This window comes from Diadema antillarum, unplaced genomic scaffold (assembly GCF_040938485.1).
Source record: "Diadema antillarum isolate AM-2024a unplaced genomic scaffold, OU_Dant_1.0 seq00000584_RagTag, whole genome shotgun sequence".
Classification (NCBI taxonomy): Eukaryota; Metazoa; Echinodermata; class Echinoidea; order Diadematoida; family Diadematidae; genus Diadema; species Diadema antillarum.
In genome coordinates, this window is record NW_027271518.1 from 352,773 (window position 1) to 365,636 (window position 12,864).

Sequence of the window (12,864 nt, forward strand, 5' to 3'; positions counted from 1 at the left end):
GTCCCATGCTTACGGGACTTTCCCTTCCTACACCATAGTATGGGCACTCAAGGGGACTTCTCCCGGTGTTCCATGTCAGGTCTGAGTATACAGATTTTGGAGGGAAGAGTGACCTTGGACTTGTAATTGATGGCACCCAGCTGTATTCATCAAATTCTCACAGGCACAAGTTCTGGAGTCAAATGACAGGGCAAACCTCTTCATTGCCACGCACGCAGCCCAAAGCGCAATTGTTCCAGCAGCTCGGCGACGGTCAGTCTGTCAAAAAGATATGATTTCTCTTGACCATCATCACATGGACCTACTACACACGTGGACTAGTAACAAAGGTCTTTCTTTGATCCCATCATCACCGCCGCCACCTGATGATGCATCTTAATGAGTACATTCAGGTGCTTGGATAATGATGATTGTGCGGTCATGCATCGTCACTGACAAAAGAACCATTTACCTCATTGCAGTCTTATTTTGCTGAGGTGCCTTTTCAGGCTCAACTGCCTTTGAATGAACACCAGTGAAAGGGAGCAGCTAACCCGAAAACATGACAGTTTTCCTGTCACAGAATTGAAAATTACTGAAGTGGACACTTGTGGACAAGCATGTAACATGGCTCAATGATAGGACATAGGTAACGCCTACATGTCATCTACGGTTACTGTCCATGTTTACTCTGGAACAATGTGCGAAAAATGGAAAAATTTTTATTACAAATCACAACCAACTTGCCAAGATAAGTGCTTTCTCTTGTAAAGTACGCGCATTTCGCAAATGAAATTACTTGAGCGATAATTTCCCAATGTACACTACAACTGCACATGCATTTTTCTTGATTTCAGAGAATTACTATCTTCTGCGCATGTACTTTTTAGATTTCTCAAAGCGTTGTCTTTTTTTATCCAGACTCAGCTGTCGGCGGTGATGATAAGATCAACGCAGGAAAGCATGTTTAAAATGCGTCATGCCACTTTTGACAGAAACAGGTGCATGAATTGATTAACGAGCGATGAACATCCATGTGTATTAGGTCCATGGTCATCAAGACCCAGGACCTAGTGTAGCCTTTTGCCCAGGCCCTCTCGCTGTATGGTGGTGTCTGGGCAAATGGGGGCAAACAAGGTGAACTCAGCTGAGTGTGATGGGGCGAGGGCCTTTTGAAATCTGATCTGATTTGCATCCTCCTATTTTAGCCCTTTGAATTACCGTCTTTTGCTACCCGAATTGGGGAGCAAAAATCAGCCAATCTCTGTGTCTGTCCTGCTTGAGCCCGATTTACATACGGTGAATGCATGCCACTTACCTCCACTAGTGGTCAGTGATACATGCAAACAGGCCAGACAACGTCAAGACAGAAGAAGTGGGAAGCGTGCCATTCCATTGGTCGACCAGAACCCATTAATATGATTGTTCAATAGGGTTTATGTGGTCATGAATAATAATGTGTGAAGCAGATCTCAAAAGGCACTTGCGCTGTCGCGCTCGGCTGGGCTTGTTTCACTCGCCTGTTATAGCCATCATACAGCGAGAGGGCCTTGTCAAAAGACTAGACCTAGTCTGAACATAGAGTGCAATTTTCCTCTTGACCCCCCCCCCCCCCCCCCTTTGTATGGATGGTACTTGTACCTGTCAATGCTTTTTGCTATATGCCATATATTTCATATGTTTTTTTGTGTGTTTTTTTTTTGGGGGGGGGGAATTTTGACAGTTGCTACAAATATGTATATTTGCTGATTCAACAACACACAAATATAATACTCGTAAAATGCCATGGTTCAAGTTTGCAATATTAAAATTTTGTTGTTGTTGTTTTACTTTACATTAGTTTGTATTTTGTTTTATTTTTTCAGTGTTTCCAAGATCTAACTGATGCCACACATCTGTCTCAACCCCCTCATGTTATATTCTTATAAAGTTGCTGGTGGTCTCTTGTGTTGTGGGGCGTAGCACACAATTTTGGCGATCCAGCGCGAATTATGTGTCAAGAACCATAAGAGGGTTGACATTGCAAGAAGCACACAAGGTTGAAAGAGTCACTACACATTGGTGTTCGAGCTGACCCTCATCTTATTTCCCTGCCTTTAATATTCACCATAGATATGTGTCATTAAAATCCGTCCATTCATAAATATCCTACCAGTCGATCTTAATTTAGTTTTGTTAAGGTCACTGTCAGCACAAAACATGTTCATATATGACTGGCCAAGTTTTTGGAATACACTGAGTGATGATATTTCAAATGCCCTGCCACTGGCTGTATTTAAAGGTACATGGAGACTGAAATGGAATCGATGTTATTGCAATCTTATAGATAAGACATTATATGAGTAATAATTCCTTGGAAAAGTATCATAAGTATTTATCTGTCTTCAATCATCAAGCCTTTGTCTGTTCTGTGCATTTGAATCCTATACCATCTGTTCTTCCTCTCTCTCATTCTTCCTTCTCTCTCTTCTCAACTCTTACTCCAAGACTACTACAGCTTGTGATGTCACATGTGTAGAGCAATTTAAAGAAAATATAAAGAAAATTCAGCATATTTTCACTTTTCTTGCAATTTAAAGAAAGTACAGCATATTTTCACTTTTCTCGCATAATAAAAGAATACTTGACTTGCCATCACTTTTCTTGTAGACCGATAATACTATTAAAGGGGAAGTCCGGACGATTATCAGCCGTTTCGTGTGTAAAGAACAATATTTCATGAACCTATTACCCTTTTCCCGACGAGAAAAGACCATCAGATACATTTACTATGATTTTTTTTTAAAAATAAGGTAATTCTTCATGTTCGAATCCGTCGCGAGCTGCCCTTCATACTATCTGTCCCAGGATGCATTGCGTGTGACGTATCGGGCGCAGTTTCCTCAGCTGAGAGCACCGCGAGCGAAGCCCAGCTACGCATCGATCTCCCATTGCACTGCTGACTGCGGGCGGTATCTGCATGCCTGCATTGGTGTGCCTTGTCGGTGCTACTGCAGGAGACCGTACACCGATCTAGGAGTGCTGTTGCCAAACGCTGTATTCCTTTATTCAAATAATCTTCGTTATATATCTATATAAAATCTTCAAAGATTAATGTAAAATAGTTGCAATGCTATAACATTTTCGTTTAAATTGAAATATGTATGTATTATAATACTGCCGTACTTATTAGTGTCCACCCCATCACTTACAATGCATTAGCTGTTGTCGGGCTGTGCAGGCATACATTTACGTCTGCTGCTGCCAAGTGCTATCACAATCCGCGATCGTTTTTTCGACTTCTGAGTGTGAACAATCTGAAATCAGTCTGTCAATGTCAGAATTATTGCCTCTTTTGTTGTCCGAGACTGTTGAAAAGTGTGTCTGACGGTGATAAAATACGACAGTATACATGTAACTTGAACCGCGGAAGAAACGCCAGCGCCAGCTTGGTACCGCCGCCGCGCCGCGCCGGTAACTACGACCAGCAGCCCAATACACACAGCGTAATCGGGCTGCGTGTTGTAGCATTCAGGATCATGTAAAGGTAGTATCGTGGATAGATATCAATTTAAAATCGAAATATTTCTTCAATTTGAAGACTTACTAGTTAAGTTGAAGTATTGACAACACCCTAACACTTGACACATCGGCATTTTTTTAATGAAGCAATAGATCATGCCGCGTGCATCCGCTGTGTGGTCAGAGACTGTTGAGCGGTACGCTACTACCGCTTGCTTGGCCCGTATCACCGTTGCTCAAGCAGGGCTCCCCCGAGCCAGCTGACGCTCCAAGCAAAAGCAAAGTGAGGATGAAACGTCACGCTGTCACGTGATCTTTCTCGCCGGCGTATAGAAATCGAACGGTTACGATTCAAAATTAGTGATGCTAAAAAATCGATTGTGGCAAGTTGGGAGGGTCTTTTTCAATGAAACTTAGTCATTATGGTCCTTTATTTATGTAGATTTTGGTTAATTTTTTTCAAAATCGTCCGGACTTCTCCTTTAATGACTTTGTATAAGAAAGGAGAGTTATAATTGCTGAATTATGCAACGACAATAACAAATATGCCAGGTAGATACTTACAGAATAGGACCTATAGTCCGTAAACCCATGTGGAGAGTTGTGAAGCCATTGACATTGCGCGATCTTATTTGTCGTATGATCGTGATGAACATTACTGTCTTCTGATGACAAAGTCACCAGTGCTTGGTAATGTGAACACTGGCAATGAATTACCATGCCTATTCACCCAGTAGTTCCAATGTGAATGCGTCACAAAAAAGGATGTGGAAATAAATGAAATGAAATGAAATGAAAAGCTAAGAGCTCGTAGAATGCAGGTGATCCCAGCATACATGAATTGGCAGCTGGTGAGAAACTTAGGGAGAGGTGATGGTGCAGTGGGTAGCCTGCAATTCATCTCCTTCCGCGTTTCAGGGGGCCCAAATTTTGATGTTACATCATGTCATGCACTCTGGTAGCCATGCTTCTTGTGGGCGTCTACTGTTACGAAATAGTATGCCTGTATGGTTTCCCGTTTTGTGCAAACCTCACCCTGGTATGCTCCCCCGATATGCAGTCCTAGCCTGTCTCGAGATAGTGAGCTAGATCAGAGAAAGTCTGAGAGCCGACAGACACACATGTTTGAATGGGTAAAAGTGGGAGAATGTAGAGGTTACATGCAATTTAATGCATTTGGTCTATGTGATGGATATATGATTTGATAAAATGCAGTATACAAATTTTGACTGCTACAGAGGGAGATAGTAAAACTATTTGCACCGAGGTGATTTCTCAACAGTGCTATATGTCCCGAGACTCCCAGGACGAAGTCAAGGGACATGGCACTGTTGAGAAATGACCGAGGGCAAATAGTTTTACCATGGCCTGAAAGAAAGCAGTCGATATTTTTTTTATATCCCTCTCGAGCATTTTGCTAGAGTGATGACAAGGTTCCCTTATGGAAATGTGCAGGCTTAACGTTAAATCTAGGCCGTGGCAGTGCAGCAGCAGCGCGTAGCGAACGACACGGCTGCACTGTATGTATAGGCACTGGCGTAGCCAGGGGGGGGCGATGGGGGCGGTCGCCCCCCCCCCTAAGATTTGGACCGGGGATTTGGGAGGCGGAAAAAAAAATGCGTGTATACTGTATGCATGCACATGAAGCGGGTCTCCTTTGCAACGTTTCATCAAATAAGATTTTTTTTTTAATATTTCACTCAAAGTGTGCACCAGATCGTTGAATTTCAATTCAAAATATGCAAAATCTCTCGTGCTTGGGAGGGGGTATCCCCCTCCCAAACCCTCCCCCTCTGTGCCTCTTTCCCTAGCTAAGTACACTTTTTAGATTTACAAAAAATTCTGAATAATTCTGAGTGCACAAGACTTATCACTAATATTCCGAAAACTGGAGGTTCCCTCATGTATAAGGGGAATTTCCCCTTTTAATCGACCCTTTCCTCCCTCAGCCCCCCCCCCATCACTTTTTTTTTTTTTTTTTTTGTGATTACCCAAATGTTGATTCCATCAAATATGCGTATACGAGATATCTCAATTTCAACCTTAAAAAGATAAAAGCTCCATCGGAAGGGAAGGGTGGACATAACACTCGCCCACGCCTTCTCCCTGCTCCCCCCCCCCCCCCCCCGCCATGCAAAGAAGTAGACTGTGGCTATACCAAGATCGCTTTATTTCAATTCTAAAAACGCAAAAGCTCCGCGAGCGGGAGGGGGAATCCCCCTTCCCCTAAGCTCTACCTCACTAGACTTTATACATACGCACAGATGGTGCACATTCGGAATAAGAGCTAAATTCAGTGATTTTAACACTTCGATGAAAAAGTGTTGCACCAAAAATTTGCACCAGATCGCTGAATTTCAGGTCCGAAAACGCAAAATCACCTTCGTGTGGGAGGGGATATGCCCCTATCTACACCCTCGTGTGCATGCTTTTTCTGTTTGATTGCTGAACAGACAGCGTTCATGATATTCAGTGTAAGAATTAATACAAGAAGACTAGTGTATTTATATTTATACCATTTTATAGGCAAATTGTTCAATAATAATCTAAACTAAAATATCTGTTTCAACTCGTTAAAACACGCAAAAACATGCATCAAATTGCACCATTTGCAACATCAAAATGCAAAAAGTTCTCACCGTGGGAGGGGGGACACCCCCCTCCCACACCCTCCCCTACCCCCTCGCTCGCTCCGCTCGCTCGGGTTCAGTCACGTTCGTGATATTCAGTGAAAAGAATTAATACAAGAAGTGTATCTAAATTATACCATTTTATAGGCAAATTGTTCAATAATAATCTATACACTAAAATATACTGCTACCTTAAACAAGTGGGACTGTTTCACGTCGATAAAACGCGCAAAGACATGCATCAAATTGCACCATTTGCAAAATCAAAATGCAAAAAGTTCTTACCGTGGGAGGGGGGACACCCCCTCCCACACCCTCCCCTCCACCCTCGCTCGCTCCGCTCGCTCGGGTTCAGTCGCGTTCATGATATTCAGTGAAAAGAATTAACACAAGAAGTGTATTTGAATTATACCATTTTATAGGCAAATTGTTCAATAATAATCTACACTAAAATATACTGCAATCTTAAACAAGTGGGACTGTTTCAACTCGTTAAGACACGCAAAAACATGCATCAAATTACACCATTTTCGACATCAAAATGCAAAAAGTTCTCACCGTGGGAGGGGGGACACCCCCTCCCACACCCTACCCTACCCCCTCCCTCGCTCCGCTTGCTCGTGTTCAGTCGCGTTCATGATATTCAGTGAAAAGAATTAATACAAGAAGTGTATTTGGATTATACCATTTTATAGGCAAATTGTTCAGTAATAATCTACACTAAAATATACTGCTACCTTAAACAAGTGGGACTGTTTCACGTCGATAAAACGCGCAAAAACATGCATCAAATTGCACCATTTACAACATCCAAATGCAAAAAGTTCTTACCGTGGGAGGGGGGACACCCCCCTCCCACACCCTCCCCCCCCCCCTCGCTCGCTCCGCTCGCTCAGGCTCGGTCGCTTCGCTCCCTCGCAGACTAACCGCCCCCCCTAAAATGAAATCCTGGCTACGCCGTTGTGTATAGGCCACTGTGTATTAAAACGTTGTTGATTCCTATGCACGAGCTGCACTACAGAGTGCAGAACTCCGAAAGATTGAGGAGGTCCAGGATTAAGGTGTTAGAAGTAGGCCTAAAGCGGCTTCGTTACCCAGATCATCTTCAAAATCGGTTTTAGTTTATTCCTAAACCGTACCTGATATGTTGTACTTCTGCTGGAATTTACGAAATTCCTCCGTTACTTGAAGCTGTCACTTTGTCAATTGAGCTAAACTGCATTGATCACACTACACACACACGCCATCGCACCACAGATTTCTGTAATGCCGTCGGCACCGTGCTAGCTAGCTAGCTAGCCACTGTCGCTGCTCTAGTATCGCTACTGCGCACACTACGTACATTCTAATGTGAGAAATTTAGGTATAGATCACATGATCACAATTGCGTGCAGATCGTGGATTCCCAAAAGTACTATATCACGCTGCTAGTAAGTCATTTCACCGCATCCAGCTGCTTGTTGCTAGCTAGTAAAACTACACCATTTTCGTGCTCTGTATAATCATATGACAAGAAACTTTACATGAGGGATATAATATTAGATATCTGTCAGCACTACTAGCAGTCTGCCTGCTTGATATCTTCTCCCCATGAGGGGATTAACAGTGAGCTGGCAGAAGTTTTCTCTGTAATCAGCTAACACTTCACTGACAGAATGCTATCAGTTTTCCACCAGGACAGGCTCAAAGTAGGCGTGTCTTCATCAGCCAGAAGTTCAAACTAGCAGGATATTTTGCGGTCTTGGAAAATAGCCCGATACAGCGATTGTGCATCTTCATCAGCTCAAACAGCCCACTTTGGGAAATTAGCCCGAAATTTGGCGCATGCGTACTTTGCATCATTACTCTGCTTAGCTCGCAGTTCGAAAGTGGATTTCCCTGCGCAAAATCTCCTGTACTCTACAAAGGGATATCAATAACACTACTCTTTCTTCTGTCCAGTGAGACATCGTATGAAATTTACGATTTGCTGAGTTTAACATGTCATAAATACACACAATCTGCAAGAATCTTCAGCTTTGGTAGAGTGGACCAGAAGATGAAGTACAAACAATGATAAAACAGCCAGCATGCACGCAGTACGGAGTTTAAGAAGATGTCAGCAACAGTAGGCCTAGTACTCACATGCGATCCTTGAATACACCGTATGTGTATGTACACTTGTTTATGCGCTTTCCAATAATTCCCCACAGCCAGCTGGCTAACCAGAAGCATGGAGGGATCGAGAAAATTTCGGGCTGATGGAGACGCAACCAAAATAGCGTGCTAGTTCACGAATTAGCGCGCTAATTCATGAACTAGCCCATGATTTCTTTGGATATTTTCCCGACCAAATAGCGCGCTATTTGCGTCTTCACCACACAAATAGCGCGCTAGTTTCGTAACCGCAAAATAGCTCGCTATTTTGATGAAGACACACCTAGTGTATGCCCACCACTAGACTGAGCTTGAATGCTGTATACACTTAATAGTGATTCTAATTTTTCGCAAATCAGGACTTCCTGACAATTTCACGAGTATTTAGATTCGCCATTGAGGAGTAGACCTACAGTAATAAACAGAGAAATGTTTGTGTGCTCTTTGCATTCATGTCAGGATCAAAGTAAACATTTTTTTGCGTGTTGTTTTGTTTGTGAAATCCACAAAAATAAAAACCCTGTGAAATATGTGACATATGTTGTAGCTCTCTTACCACATGATATCACATAATGTGGTAGAAACAGTGGTTTTTGGCAAAAAACAGTCTAGTTTTTTTTTTCTTTTTTTCTTGTGCCACTGGCTTTTATAAGCTGATTACTTAGTGAATGAAAGCAGTTGTTTGTGTGCATTCTGTCCTTGGTTTCTACAGATAATGATCCCCTGTTGAATCCAAGATGACGCTGAGAGAGGGAGCTGGAAATAACATGTGAGTGTGTGATGGCAGCTGTGCATCGCTGAGGTCAGAAACCATTCGCACATCGCAGCCAGGTATGATGTAACAGCCAACTCACGAGTCAGAGGCTTAGCTAGCCGGCCACCATTCTGTGTGTTGATGAGCACAGAGAGCAGTGAAGAGTCTGGAGACTAGCAAGGGGTTCTGCCTGGAACTACACCGTCCATCGGGACTATGATAGACCGCCAACATGGACACTTCGTCTTCTTTGGGACAAAGCAGGAGCTCAGCAACCTGCAGTGAGTAGATTTGCATCCATGGCAACAGTAACCAGATGATATGCACATGCACACCCACACTGTACTTTACCTCTGCATACTGCACCAGTAACAGGCTGCCTTGTTTGATTAAAGGGCTCGTTCACCCTCATACATAAGTATTGAGAGAATGCAGCGATATTAGTAGAACACTTCCGTGAAAGTTTAAGGAAAATCGGACAGAACGTTCAGAATAAATTGATGAGATTAGGGGATAGGGGTGGGGGAGGGGGCAAACATCAAGGCAAAAGGTCAGGGTCATATCCCAGGCTGTCATTGTAGCAGACAAAATGTGTATATTGAGTTATATATGAAGACTTTAACTGCAAAAAAAAAACAAACAAACAATATATCGCTTTTTATTTACTTGAGATATTAGAGATTGAAAAGGTTGAAAAACAAAGAAAATTATTTTAATCATATCATCACGAAATATTTTTAATTAAATATAGAAAGTGCAATATCATTTGAAATGTTCAATAATGCTCTCTTTGATGATGACCTTATTTATAAAGCAACTGTGAAAATCTGTTTTTGTTTTTGTCCTTTCTTTTGCATTGAAGCTCATCATCACTCAGGATTAAACAGGGACGAAGTATCACAGTGCATTTGACTAATCAGGTGGAAAGGATGAACAGTGTTATATACTAGTATTCATTGTAGATGCGCACATACACACACACGCACGCACCTGTATACAAAGAAACACACATATCCATACAAACACTACCGCCAACTCAATTCCACCACCAAGGCGAATTCAGATTTTGTCACATGATTGAAATGACCCATACTATGTTGAGTTACACTAAAATTGTAGTATTTTCTCAGTACATATTTGATGATTTCATGTTGTGGGCTTATCATACCAAAACATGTGATTTTGTATTGTCACATATTATTGTATTATAGCCACTTATACATTGTACGAGGTCATCCAGCTCTACATTATCATATTTCTTGTGTCATAGAGCTACAAGGAGGCATAATAATAATGATAAATAATAATAATTGCATTTATATGGCGCTTCATACTGACGTTTCTAAGCGCACATAATACCAGAATGTGAACTTTTTCATAATAATTTCTGTTATATTTCTATACCATTCATTGTTTATAGCCAATAATATGAGAATGATTAGCCCTACACTATTACTACATGATATTCTTATAAATGTCATATAGCCAATAACACAAGGATGTTTAGTTTCTCATTATTGTTATACCCCCTACGGGCATACAGCTAATAACACAAGAATGTACAGCTGTACATTACTCTAATTATATTTTATGTTATAACCACTGCGAACCCTGTGGTGTAGTGGCCCTCATAGACAATAACCAGTCCCGCTCTGGGAGGTGAATTTACACTGCTAATGTGTGCAGCCATTGTGATACCAGTGAGCTATTTCATGTATTGCTTCTTTGCACTTGTGATGAATGAAGTTGGTGAAGCAGGGCTTCTTAACCTTTTAACCCAAAACCCATCTTGGCTCATGTAAGTTTTTTTGTTTTTTTTGTTTTTGTTTTTGTTTTTTTTGTTTTTTTTTGCGGCTCATATAAGTTTTTTGAGGCCCATTAAATTTTTTTTTGGCCCAGTTAGATAGCATACAATTATATTTTTTGTCTGGTTTTAGTCCAACAACAAAGCATCACAGCCCACCTGAGAGAGCTTTGTGGCCCACCGCTTGAGAAGCGGGGTAAAAAACAATGAAATAAAAGACTGAAAGCTAGCTACATACCCCCATTGAATGCTTCCCCTTCTGGCTTTGAAGGACTAAAAAAGGAGCTACACTGATTCTGTACATGGTCAGGATTTCTTCTTACACTCTACAATTGTACACACACATGCACACACACACACATACACACACACACACACACACACACACACCCACATCGTCACGTGGGTGACAAGACCTTTTATCTCAAATTTTGGTGAAACTGACATTTTTTGGATTAATGGTCAGATAGTGAAGTGATGTCCTGTCCAAATCCTAGCTCTGTCTTAACCCAAAAATGAAGCCACCACAGCATAAAAAATGAAAAACTATCCCATTTGATATAAATAGTGCTTTATCTGCCCTTTTTTTTTCTTTTTTTTTCTTTTCTTTTTTGTTCTGTTTTGCTCTCCTGAACATTTGACAGTTATCTTAGGTCTTATCGCCCCCAGCGATGATATGTTTAAACACATATGACAGATCTAAAATGCTCAGTCTCTTCCAGATAATCCCCAGTGCTGTGATTAGTGTTACAAGTTGAATGTACTGAATATATGGTGTGATAGATTAGTCATTAGACAAGCTTGCTTTTCCAAACTTGTCCCTGATCATACTGGCGTCATGACATACTGCTTTCAAATCTATCATGTTTGTTATTGCACCGCATCATGTTTTTTAGGTCTCTTGCAATTTGGCCTCAGTACTACTTCTGGCTATTTTTCACTGAGCCCAGATTTGACTATACTGCAATTAAACAAGATTTATTGAAGCCCTATATTTCTCTAAGATGTTTATCTCATAGTAAGAGTTTCTTGTGATTAGTACGTCATCAACAAGAATGTCTCACAGTTTCTGGCATTATACATTCTGCTCTGGCCACGTGTATAACTCCTGATACTGTATTTATACATGTAGCTATAAGCCAGTTTGTAATTAGCTCATGTACACATGAGTACAAATGACCTTTCTTTTTTCTCAGTTGGTTAGGCACTTCACTCGTTTTTAAAGCGGCATAATGCATAAGCTTGCCCGACGTAGCAATTTATGGAATTCAAGTTCAAACAAAGAATGAACTTGCGTTTAGATCAGGTGATCAGAATACTCCATCAGTTGACAATTTAGCAGGCAACCATTTCGTTGTTTTGTATTGAATGCAATGACAGCCTATTTCCTTTTACATGTATATTGCGAAATGCCATTCTTGCTGTTAGACCAGGCGTCCACTAGGGCGCGGACAAGACGCGGACAAGCCCCGGAATGCAAATTTGGTATTCCGCACTCCTTCGGGAACCTGTCCGCACGTTCCTGAACGTGTCCGCTCACTGTCCTAAACATGTCCGGGCGTTTCCGCACCTTCGGGAGAGAGAAAAATTTCCGCGTCCAAATTTTGATCGAGACCAAAATTTGGACGCGGAAATGAACTTCCTGACACCTTCGGCGACTTGTCCTGACGATGTCCTGAGGATGTCCCGCCTGTCCGGAACCCTTCCGCTCCTTCCGCACACGCTCCGGAAAGAATCCCGCGGTGTGGGGAAGCTTCCCGAATGAAAGAGGAAGACACCAGGAATGTTTTAGGACAGCGCGGAGCCGATGCGGATCTATATATATGCAAGTGTCCGGAACCGATGCGGAAATTTTGTGATCCAGACACGAAAATGTCGACACTTTCCGCGAGCGTCATGCCAATGAAACGCAAAATGAGCAAGAAGGGAGGTGAGGCCCCCATGCAAATATCCCCATCACAGGCACACCTTTCGTCTAGTGATGAAGAACAGGTAAATCTAAGGAATTTCCGGTCCCAGAAGGCAAAGAAGAAGGTAGTAGAGACTGTGCCAAAAGCAAC

General features: G+C 41.9%; 1 protein-coding gene across 1 annotated transcript in view; it reads left to right on the forward strand.

Moving 5' to 3' along the window:
- Positions 1-12,864, forward strand: part of LOC139735535 (uncharacterized) — a 54,654-nt gene that overhangs the window by 10,404 nt on the left and 31,386 nt on the right. The window contains exon 2 of the mRNA XM_071646291.1: positions 8,959-9,281. Within this exon, the coding sequence (XP_071502392.1) occupies positions 9,233-9,281 (49 nt within the window). The 5' untranslated portion in view covers positions 8,959-9,232. The remainder of the gene's footprint in view (positions 1-8,958; positions 9,282-12,864) is intronic.